The sequence below is a fragment of the Ranitomeya imitator genome, chromosome 3, assembly GCF_032444005.1.
Source record: "Ranitomeya imitator isolate aRanImi1 chromosome 3, aRanImi1.pri, whole genome shotgun sequence".
Lineage (NCBI taxonomy): Eukaryota > Metazoa > Chordata > Amphibia > Anura > Dendrobatidae > Ranitomeya > Ranitomeya imitator.
The window spans coordinates 832,792,198-832,804,666 of NC_091284.1; the positions used below are offsets into that span (position 1 = coordinate 832,792,198).

General features: G+C 41.4%; 1 protein-coding gene across 4 annotated transcripts in view; it reads right to left on the minus strand.

Moving 5' to 3' along the window:
- The window catches only part of LOC138671370 (beta-arrestin-1), a 319,598-nt gene that overhangs the window by 38,712 nt on the left and 268,417 nt on the right, over nt 1-12,469 (minus strand). For all 4 annotated transcript variants that reach the window (XM_069759481.1, XM_069759480.1, XM_069759482.1 and 1 more), the window contains exons 9-11: nt 11,054-11,138; nt 10,905-10,977; nt 4,600-4,740 (exon numbers count right to left, since the gene is read on the minus strand). In XM_069759481.1, coding sequence (XP_069615582.1) covers nt 4,600-4,740; nt 10,905-10,977; nt 11,054-11,138 — 299 coding nt within the window. The remainder of the gene's footprint in view (nt 1-4,599; nt 4,741-10,904; nt 10,978-11,053; nt 11,139-12,469) is intronic.

Consider the following 12,469-nt stretch of genomic DNA (forward strand, 5'->3'; position numbering starts at 1 on the left):
TAACAGGGAAGATATTCTCTCTTTACTGTGAAGCCTTCAGAATGTCATGTCTTCTTCCCAGTAACAAGAATGAGAATGACCTGAAGATATTCTCTCCTTACTGTGAAGCCTTCAGAATATCAAGACTTCTTCACAGTAACAGGAGTGAGAATGACCTGAAGATATTCTCTCTTTACTGTGAAGCCTTCAGAATGTCGTGACTTCTTCACAGTAACAGGAGTGAGAATAATATGAAGATATTCTCTCTTTACTGTGAAGCCTTCAGAATATCATGTCTTTTTCAAAGTTACATGAATGAGAATGACCTGAAGATATTCTTTCCTTACTGTGAAACCTTCAGAATATCAAGACTTCTTCACAGTAACAGGAGTGAGAATGACCTGAAGATATTCTCTCTTTACTGTGAAGCCTTCAGAATGTCATGTCTTCTTCCCAGTAACAAGAATGAGAATGACCTGAAGATATTCTCTCTTTACTGTGAAACCTTTAGAATGACATGACTTCTTCACAGTAACAGGAGTGAGAATGACCTGAAGATATTCTCTCTTTACTGTGAAGCCTTCAGAATATCATGCCTTCTTCACAGTTACAGGAGTGAGAATGTCCTGAAGATATTCTCTCTTTACTGTGAAGCCTTAAGAATGTCATGCCTTCTTCATAGTAACAGGAGTGAGAATGACCTGAAGATATTCTCTTTTTAAGGGCTCATACTCACATGCGAGAAACTCGGACGAGTCTCATATGTCAATATCCGGCACTGCCGCCGGCACTCAGATAGGAGCGTTCAGTAGCATGCATTTCTATGTAGCTCAATGCTCCGATCTGAGTGCCGGCGGCAGTGCCGGGTATTGATGTGTGAGACTCATCCGAGTTTCTCGCCTGTGAGTATGAGCCCTAATGTGAAGCCTTCTTCACAGTAACAGGAGTGAGAATGACCTGAAGATATTCTCTCTTTACTGTGAAGCCTACAGAATGTCATGTCTTCTTCACAGTAACAAGAGTGAGAATGACCTGAAGATATTCTCTCCTTACTGTGAAGCCTTCAGAATATCATGTCTTTTTCAAAGTTACATGAATGAGAATGACCTGAAGATATTCTCTCTTTACTGTGAAGTCTTCAGAATATCATGCCGTTTTCACAGTTACAGGAGTGAGTATGACCTGAAGATTTTCTCTCTTTACTGTGAAGCCTTCAGAATATCATGCCTTCTTCGCAGTAACAGGAGTGAGAAAGACCTGAAGATATTCTCTCTTTACTGTGAAGCCTTCAGAATATCATGTCTTTTTCAAAGTTACATGAATGAGAATGACCTGAATATATTCTCTCCTTACTGCGAAACCTTCAGAATATCAAGACTTCTTTACAGTAACAGGGAAGATATTCTCTCTTTACTGTGAAGCCTTCAGAATGTCATGTCTTCTTCCCAGTAACAAGAATGAGAATGACCTGAAGATATTCTCTCCTTACTGTGAAGCCTTCAGAATATCAAGACTTCTTCACAGTAACAGGAGTGAGAATGACCTGAAGATATTCTCTCTTTACTGTGAAGCCTTCAGAATGTCATGTCTTCTTCCCAGTAACAAGAATGAGAATGACCTGAAGATATTCTCTCTTTACTGTGAAGCCTTCAGAATATCAAGACTTCTTCACAGTAACAGGAGTGAGAATGACCTGAAGATATTCTCTCCTTACTGTGAAGCCTTCAGAATGTCGTGACTTCTTCACAGTAACAGGAGTGAGAATAACATGAAGATATTCTCTCTTTACTGTGAAACCTTCAGAATGTCATGACTTTTTCACAGTAACAGGAGTGAGAATTAACTGAAGATATTCTCTCTTTACTGTGAAGCCTTCAGAATGTCATGACTTCTTCACAGTAACAGGAGTGAGAATGACCTGAAGATATTCTCTCTTTACTGTGAAGCCTTCAGAATGTCATGCCTTCTTCACAGTAACAGGAGTGAGAATGACCTGAAGATATTCTCTCTTTACTGTGAAGCCTTCAGAATGTCATGACTTCTTCACAGTAACAGGAGTGAGAATGACCTGAAGATATTCTCTCTTTACTGTGAAGCCTTCAGAATGTCATGACTTCTTCACAGTAACAGGAGTAAGAATGACCTGAAGATATTCTCTCTTTACTGTGAAGCCTTCAGAATGTCATGCCTTCATCACAGTAACAGGAGTGAGAATGACCTGAAGATATTCTCTTTACTGTGAAGCCTTCAGAATGTCATGACTTTTTCACAGTAACAGGAGTGAGAATTAACTGAAGATATTCTCTCTTTACTGTGAAGCCTTCAGAATGTCATGCCTTCTTCGCAGTCACAAGAGTGAGAATGACCTGAAGATATTCTCTCTTTACTGTGAAGCCTTCAGAATGTCATGACTTCTTCACAGTAACAGGAGTAAGAATGACCTGAAGATATTCTCTCTTTACTGTGAAGCCTTCAGAATATCAAGACTTCTTCACAGTAACAGGAGTGAGAATGACCTGAAGATATTCTCTCTTTACTGTGAAGCCTTCAGAATGTCATGCCTTCGTCACAGTAACAGGAGTGAGAATGACCTGAAGATATTCTCTTTACTGTGAAGCCTTCAGAATGTCATGACTTTTTCACAGTAACAGGAGGGAGAATGACCTGAAGATATGCTCTCTTTACTGTGAAACCTTTAAAATGACATGACTTCTTCACAGTAACAGGAGTGAGAATGACCTGAAGATATTCTCTCTTTACTGTGAAACCTTTAGAATGACATGACTTCTTCACAGTAACAGGAGTGAGAATGACCTGAAGATATTCTCTCCTTACTGTGAAGCCTTCAGAATATCATGCCTTCTTCACAGTAACAGGAGTGAGAATGACCTGAAGATATTCTCTCTTTACTGTGAAGCCTTCAGAATGTCATGACTTCTTCACAGTTACAGGAGTGAGAATGACCTGAAGATATTCTCTCTTTACTGTGAAGCCTTCAGCATGTCATGACTTCTTCGCAGTAACAGGAGTGAGAATGACCTGAAGATATTCTCTTTACTGTGAAGCCTTCAGAATGTCATGACTTTTTCACAGTAACAGGAGTGAGAATGACCTGAAGATATGCTCTCTTTACTGTGAAACCTTTAGAATGACATGACTTCTTCACAGTAACAGGAGTGAGAATGACCTGAAGATATTCTCTCTTTACTGTGAAACCTTTAGAATGACATGACTTCTTCACAGTAACAGGAGTGAGAATGACCTGAAGATATTCTCTCCTTACTGTGAAGCCTTCAGAATATCATGCCTTCTTCACAGTAACAGGAGTGAGAATGACCTGAAGATATTCTCTCTTTACTGTGAAGCCTTCAGAATGTCATGACTTCTTCACAGTTACAGGAGTGAGAATGACCTGAAGATATTCTCTCTTTACTGTGAAGCCTTCAGCATGTCATGACTTCTTCGCAGTAACAGGAGTGAGAATGACCTGAAGATATTCTCTCTTTACTGTGAAGCCTTCAGAATATCATGACTTCTTCACAGTTACAGGAGTGAGAATGACCTGAAGATATTCTCTCTTTACTGTGAAGCCTTCAGAATGTCATGAGTTCTTCACAGTAACAGGAGTGAGAATGACCTGAAGATATTCTCTTTACTGTGAAGCCTTCAGAATGTCATGACTTCTTCACAGTTACAGGAGTGAGAATGACCTGAAGATATTCTCTCTTTACTGTGAAGCCTTCAGAATGTCATGACTTCTTCGCAGTAACAGGAGTGAGAATGACCTGAAGATATTCTCTCTTTACTGTGAAGCCTTCAGAATGTCACGACTTCTTCACAGTTACAGGAGTGAGAATGACCTGAAGATATTCTCTCTTTACTGTGAAGCCTTCAGAATGTCATGACTTCTTCGCAGTAACAGGAGTGAGAATGACCTGAAGATATTCTCTCTTTACTGTGAAGCCTTCAGAATGTCATGACTTCTTCACAGTTACAGGAGTGAGAATGACCTGAAGATATTCTCTCTTTACTGTGAAGCCTTCAGAATGTCATGACTTCTTCACAGTTACAGGAGTGAGAATGACCTGAAGATATTCTCTCTTTACTGTGAAGCCTTCAGAATGTCATGACTTCTTCGCAGTAACAGGAGTGAGAATGACCTGAAGATATTCTCTCTTTACTGTGAAGCCTTCAGAACGTCATGCCTTCTTCACAGTAACAGGATTGGATACTATCCTTAGATACTCTCAAACTGTTTTCACAGAATGAGAATGACCTTAGGATATTCTCACCGTTGAAGTAAATCTAAAGCGTTCTTGCCTTATGTCTGCATTACAAGGGCATGGATAAAGGGGGCTGTGGGATCAGAAAGTCCTGAGATTACCCTCATCAATGCTGACCCTCACTATGTGAGAATGGTCTGGGGTTGTCTCAAGTCATTCTCACAATATCTCCAGAATGTGGCCAATTCTGGCTTTAGTTTATATATTTTGTATCTTGTGCGGCTTCAGTTTTACGAGGAGTCTGGATCCTTGTGATTTGCTCCTTATGGATCAGTGGGGAATTGTTCTACAGATATAGGAGGAGGTGGGAGAGCGGTGGGATCGGATGTTGTCTCACAGGGTACTGGATGCCAGGTTGGTATCTTCATGCTTCAGTTTTCCGTCCAGCGCCAGGCCGCGCTTCTCCCGGTTGTTGGCCAAGAAGGGGGTCAATGTGTAGACCTTACAAAACGTTGAGCTCGGCGCTACCACGTCATTGCTGGAACGACAAGAAAAAGGTAAAAGACTGAGACTGATGAAAAACAAGCAAGTAGGAAGGTGGCCTTCAATGGAAGTGACTGATAAGACACAATGTAACAGCAGAATAGTGAGTGCAGCTCTGGAGGTGAATGGAGGATAAGATACAATGTAACAGCAGAACACTGACTGCAGCTCTGGCTGTGACTGGAGGATAAGACACAATGTAATAGCAGAATAATGACTGCAGCTCTTGAGGTGACTGGAGGATAAGACACGATATAACAGAAGAATAGCGACTGAAGCTCTGGAGGTGACTGGAGGATAAGACATGATGTAATGGCAGAATAGTGACTGCAGCTCTGGAGGTGACTGGAGGATAAAACACGATATAACAGCAGAATAGTGACTGCAGCTCTGGAGGTGACTAGAGGATAAGTTCAAAGAATATCACGTCACTCCTTATGTAAATATGGTGCACAGACGAGGGTTGCCAGTCCCTAAATTCAATATATTCAAGAAGTCCGGCACTCAAAATAATATTTATATGCTTTATTAATTCATGCGTTCCCAGTAAATTCAAAGTAACGTTTCGGTCCTAATGACCTTCATCAGACTAGGGTACAAAAAAAGGAAAATAGACATAACTAAATATCATAATAACCAATGACAATCCATATATTTAGTACACGTTTTTCTGTATATGTAATTTATATCTATAAACATACATAGAAATATCTCCCTTTTATCTCTACATCAGTGACATATTGTGATGACTAATAATTATACAATATAGTAAAGAATTCATTTCAATCTTAGGAAACGTCATGTTCACACTAGAGATTTCCCGCATGGTATATAGATTTATTTAAATCTTAAAGGAGTTCATGTATATACCAGGGATTTTCTGATTAAAGACACACAGGCGTTTCTATTGGACACACATTGGGGCTTTTTTACAAATTATCAGGGACTTGGGTAGACTTCCGGAGGACACACTCTTAGTAACTTTAGACGTAAATAATCTGTATACTTCGATTCAACATGTGAAGGGGATTAAAGCGACTGAACGTTTACTCAAAAACTCCCAAAAAGAACCTAAAGTAATATATTTCTTATTGGATTTACTACAACTGGCACTAACGGAGAATTTCTTCTTATTTGAAGACACTTTTTATGTCCAGGTACAGGGCTCGGCGATGGGGTCCAATGTGGCCCCACCTTATGCCAATTGTTTCATGTCTATTTTTGAATCGGATTACATCTACAATAATGAGCCTGTTATGGCGTAGGTATATCGACGATGTGTTTTGCCTGTGGAGTAGTTCATATGACAGCTTGAATTAATTTTTTGATCAGATTAATTAAGTTTGGCCTGAACTTTCCTTTACTTTAAATTGCAGTGCCACAAGGGTTAATTTTCTGGATACTATGATAATACAAGAGTCGGATGGTACGTTAACGGTAGACCTTTATGTGAAAGAGACAGATCGGAACAATCTGTTACTTTATCAGAGTTGTCATCCCAGAGCGGTAAAAAGATCAATTCCTTGCTCACAATTTGAGAGAGTGCGCAAAATCGTTAGTGACCCTGTGTTACGTTCTCAACGTTTAAATGAAATGGAAGAGAAATTTACATTAAGGGGCTATCCACCACGCATACTGCGGGAAAGCCGGAATAGGACTAGTTCCAATAGAGATTTAGGACCTTCTTCCAGAATTCCTCTAGTTCACACCTTTCATCCGTATATGTACTGGTTTCACAGTAAGGTCCGTAAATATTGGAACATTTTACGCGAGAGTTTCCCGGAGATACCAGAATTTCAAGTACCATTTTTGCCATGTTTCAGAAGGCCCAGCAACTTGAGGAACAAGGTTGTGAGAGCAGATATGGGTTCTCGGTTAAGTGTACGTGTTAAGTGTTAAGTGTCAGACGTTTTTACAAACACAAAAGAAAGGCACTTTTCCGTGTTTACAATGTGCCCAATGTGCTAACTGTTGTGAATTCTGTTGTCAAGCTCCCTCCTGTGGTCATGAATGGTACTTCGGCTGGTTCTGTCCATGGGCTTCCTCTGGTGGTGGTGAGTGGGGCTGCGGCTTCTGAGGTTCCTTCCACAGGTGACGAGGTTAATTCGTTAGCTGGCTGCTCTATTTAACTCCACCTAGATCATTGCTCCATGCCACCTGTCAATGTTCCAGTATTGGTCTAGTTCACTCCTGGATCGTTCTTGTGACTGTCTTCCCAGCAGAAGCTAAGTTCCTGCTTGTTTTTCTCTGGTTTGCTATTTTTCTGTCCAGCTTGCTATTTTGATTGTTGTCTTGCTTGCTGGAAGCTCTGGGACGCAGAGGGAGCGCCTCCGCACCGTGAGTCGGTGCGGAGGGTCTTTTTGCGCCCTCTGCGTGGTCTTTTTGTAGTTTTTTGTGCTGACCGCAAAGCTACCTTTCCTATCCTCTGTCTGTTCAGTAAGTCGGGCCTCACTTTGCTAAATCTATTTCATCTCTGTGTTTGTAATTTTCATCTTTACTCACAGTCATTATATGTGGGGGGCTGCCTTTTCCTTTGGGGAATTTCTCTGAGGCAAGGTAGGCTTTATTTTTCTATCTTTAGGGCTAGCTAGTTCCTTAGGCTGTGTCGAGTTGCATAGGGAGCGTTAGGAGCAATCCACGGCTATTTCTAGTGTGTGTGATAGGATTAGGGTTTGCGATCAGCAGAGTTCCCACGTCCCAGAGCTCGTCCTTTATTATCAGTAACTATCAGGTCATTCCGTGTGCTCTTAACCACCAGGTCCATTATTGTCCTGACCACCAGGTCATAACAGCTAATGTATTGAAAGGCCCCAAAATCTCCCATCCTTTAACAGGAGCTGACATTCCGATACGGGGCTTTTTCAGATGCAATTCAAAACAAGTGATATATGCTATAAAATGCCCTTGCGGTAAGATTTATGTGGGTGAAACCACCCAAGCCATAAAAGACCGCATTTCTCATCATAAGTCGGATATACGTTGTGGAAAACTCCATTTACCTATTCCTTACCATTTTCATGAAGGGGGGCACTCGGTCACACAATTAAGGTTCTTAGTTCTCGAAGAAGTCTCTCTGAATCGAAGAGGGTGTGATATTAATAAGAAACTTTTACTTCGAGAGGCGTATTGGATACATTTTTTACAGAGTTTAGAACCAAAGGGGTTAAATTGGGATTACAACCTCACAGGTCTTTTTCATTAAAGAGATGGGGTTATATTGACACATACTATAGATTTAGTGGGACTTTAGATAGATTTGACTCCCTATACTGAGTCCTGTTGACCATTAGTGAAGGATGTATATCTATAATTATCTATCTTATATTGTATAACTACTGTGTATATTATATTAGTTATCCTTTTGGTGTGTTATTTTTTCATATCGTACGATGTTTATTGATAGGGATATATAAATGTTATTGTCTGTGTCATGTATATCCAGGGGTATGTATATATATATAATTATAGGGATTAAGATATGACTCTTTTCTTCATTAGTTCGTTTTTATTCATTTCTTTTTTGTCTTTTTAGGCAGCCAATTGAACACTCCTCCTTCTTGTTTTCACCAATACTTTACCTATTCCGCATGTTTCGACGTTGATTATGCTGATCCACTGCATACATTGAGACGGACGGCGCACTTCCGCGTCTCTCACAGCTGCGTTCCACGGAGGTGAACGTTATCTCGGACACATCAGGGTGACGTACTTTCGGTCGCGCCGGCCTTTACTGCGTGTCACGTAGCGTTCCAGGCACTTCGGTCATGCGTCACTTCCGGGCGGGCGGCTATAAAAGACGAGCACTTCACTGGGTAAGATGCAGGCGATTTCCCAGCGTCCTTTATGCGGTCTGCAGTCACATTTACCACCGGATCCATTAGCGGTAAGGGTACTTTTATATTGCGGGGGATGTCCTTTTTCGTTTTGGTATTGAGAGTGCCGTTTTTTAGTAGCGCTATATTTTTACTTTGTCCTCCTTTTCTGTCTAGAGCTCCTATTGGAGCCATATGCCTGACAGGTCGGCCTGTGTCAGTCACTGCGCTTTCCAGAGGTTCTACATTTATCTGGTGAGCTACCTTTATCCTTTTTACTTTGTGTTCTCTGGGTTACAAGGTTGCAGTATCCCTATATGTAATTAGTAGGGGGTTATCCCCTCAATTTTATATCTATCGGTTGGTGGTTTTCATCCAGACCTCTTTTACTACATGGTATATGCAGTATATAAGAATTTCTCTGTCTATTTGATGAGATGTGGAAAATCCCTGGTATATACATGAACTCCTTTAAGATTTAAATCAATCTATATACCGTGCGGGAAATCTCTAGTGTGAACATGACGTTTCCTAAGATTGAAATGAATTCTTTACTATAATGTATAATTATTAGTCATCACAATATGTCACTGATGTAGAGATAAAAGGGAGATATTTCTATGTATGTTTATAGATATAAATCACATATACAGAAAAACGTGTACTAAATATATGGATTGTCATTGGTTATTATGATATTTAGTTATGTCTATTTTACTTTTTTTGTACCCTAGTCTGATGAAGGTCATAAAGACCGAAACGTTACTTTGAATTTACTGGGAACGCACGAATTCATAAAGCATATAAATATTATTTTGAGTGCCGGACTTCTTGAATATATTGACTAGAGGATAAGACACGATGTAACAGCAGAATAGTGACTGCAGCTCTGGAAGTGACTGGAGGATAAGACACGATGTAACAGCAGAATAGTGACTGCAGCTCTGGAAGTGACTGGAGGATAAGACACGATGTAACAGCAGAATAGTGACTGCAGCTCTGGAAGTGACTGGAGGATAAGACCTGATGTAACAGCAGAATAGTGACTGCAGCTCTGGAAGTGACTGGAGGATAAGACCTGGTGTAACAGCAGAATAGTGACTGCAGCTCTGGAAGTGACTGGAGGATAAGACCTCATGTAATAGCAGAATAGTGACTGCAGCTCTGGAAGTGACTGGAGGATAAGACCTGGTGTAACAGCAGAATAGTGACTGCAGCTCTGGAAGTGACTGGAGGATAAGACCTGATGTAACAGCAGAATAGTGACTGCAGCTCTGGAAGTGACTGGAGGATAAGACCTGGTGTAACAGCAGAATAGTGACTGCAGCTCTGGAAGTGACTGGAGGATAAGACCTGGTGTAACAGCAGAATAGTGACTGCAGCTCTGGAAGTGACTGGAGGATAAGACCTGGTGTAACAGCAAAATAGTGACTGCAGCTCTGGAAGTGACTGGAGGATAAGACCTGGTGTAACAGCAGAATAGTGACTGCAGCTCTGGAAGTGACTGGAGGATAAGACCTGGTGTAACAGCAGAATAGTGACTGCAGCTCTGGAAGTGACTGGAGGATAAGACCTGGTGTAACAGCAGATTAGTGACTGCAGCTCTGGAGGTGACTAGAGGATAAGACCTGATGTAACAGCAGAATAGTGACTGCAGCTCTGGAAGTGACTGGAGGATAAGACCTGATGTAACAGCAGAATAGTGACTGCAGCTCTGGAAGTGACTGGAGGATAAGACCTGATGTAACAGCAGAATAGTGACTGCAGCTCTGGAAGTGACTGGAGGATAAGACCTGATGTAACAGCAGAATAGTGACTGCAGCTCTGGAAGTGACTGGAGGATAAGACCTGATGTAACAGCAGAATAGTGACTGCAGCTCTGGAAGTGACTGGAGGATATGACCTGATGTAACAGCAGAATAGTGAGTGCAGCTCTGGAAGTGACTGGAGGATATGACCTGATGTAACAGCAGAATAGTGAGTGCAGCTCTGGAAGTGACTGGAGGATATGACCTGATGTAACAGCAGAATAGTGAGTGCAGCTCTGGAAGTGACTGGAGGATATGACCTGATGTAACAGCAGAATAGTGAGTGCAGCTCTGGAAGTGACTGGAGGATGAGACCTGATGTAACAGCAGAATAGTGACTGCAGCTCTGGAAGTGACTGGAGGATGAGACCTGGGCAGTGCAGACATGATGACACATGGGTCATTCCCAGAATCCGCTGACGTCAGTTCTGGGGTCCGGGTGACTGTGGTTGGGGGATCTCATGTGGTCATTTCTATTGTATCACAGTCACCCCCAGAAAGCAGTGCCGGGGGGCCGGGAGATAAGGACGTGTACTCACTCAGCCTCCTCCACTGCTACTGGGCACTTGTACTGGGCCGTGTTGAAGAGGCAAATGTCGGCGTACTGGCGCACTGCGGAGAGACATGAGTGTCAGGATGCCACACAATACAGGGTTAATTCACACACAGGACACAATCGGGGGCGCACCGGAGATTTTAATCTTCTTCACAGTCTTGTTCGTGTTGTTGGTGACGTGGACATTGACGTTGATGGGTTCTCCATGGTAATAAATCTGCAAAGAAAACAACAACAGTAACAAACTGTATCACAGGAACAATGGAGAAGGTCAAACGCGGGGTCAACAACGGCGGCAGTGCTCAAGGCGGCCTGCAGAGGGCACCAGAGACCAGCCGTGATAGATACCGGGGCCCATTCATTATTATATTTGCACCTTTTTGGGGTCTAATTTTTAATGTTTTTGTCTGCTTTTGATTTTATATAGTCTGTTTTATATCTTTTCTTTTAGTTTGTTTTACTTGTATTTCTTATGTTCAGAACTGTTGTTATGTATATATATATATATACACATATATATATATATATATATATATATATATATATATATATATATATATGTACACGTAGCTGGTGAAATAAGTATTGAACATCTCACCAATTTTCTAAGTAAATCTATTCCTAAAGCTGCTGTTGACATGAAATTCACACCAGATGTCGGTAACAACCCATCCAATCCATACAGGGAAATAAATCACCATAGATGTCCATAAATCATGTGTAATAAATGAATAAGATATGACACAGGGAAAAGTATTGAACACATGAAGAAAGAGAGGAGCAAAAAGCCCTAGAAAGTCCTGAGCAATCATAAGAAGGAGGTGTCATGTAGAGGGATAAAGAAGTTTAGACAGGATTTCTCCTGTGAATTGTAATGACAGACAGCCATGACTTCCTACTGGGTAGAGCACAGCAAACAACTTTTGCAGCTTTCATCTCACAGCACTGTCAGTACTGGGGAAAAGGCAGTAGAGCACAGCCAACAGTGTCTGGAGATGAAAGCTGTTACATGTTGTCTGTCAAGACTCTCAGCTGTGCTGTACTCATCAGAGTAGGTGCAGAGATCAGGGCTGTCGGCCATTACATGTCTCAGAGGAGAATACCTGGTCTAAGCTTCTCTGGGGGCGTGTTACTTTTATCCCCTGCATGAAACCTCTTGCTTATGATTGGTCAAAATGATGCAGTGGATAAAGTACACACCCACTAAGAAGAATCTCTGGTAACGCCTCCTTGGGCTTATCATAAATTATATCCTCTGCTTTACCAGTGAATATCTCTCCAAGGAGACAGAGAGGAGGACAAAATAAAAACACATTTATAATAAAAACGACATTTACTGAGCTCTGCAGCTGCGATTTTGTGATGTGGGCAATAAAAAGATCACGGTTTTCAAGATCTCTGCTACCTGTCAATACAAGGAAATATTCCAGGAGGCAGGAAAGCAATCCTGATCAAATGATTTGCACAGCCAGATTGTATCCAGTCTGCCAAGTAACAGCCTGCGCTTATACATTGTAACAAAAAGTCAGAACACCGGAGAGTTGTGCT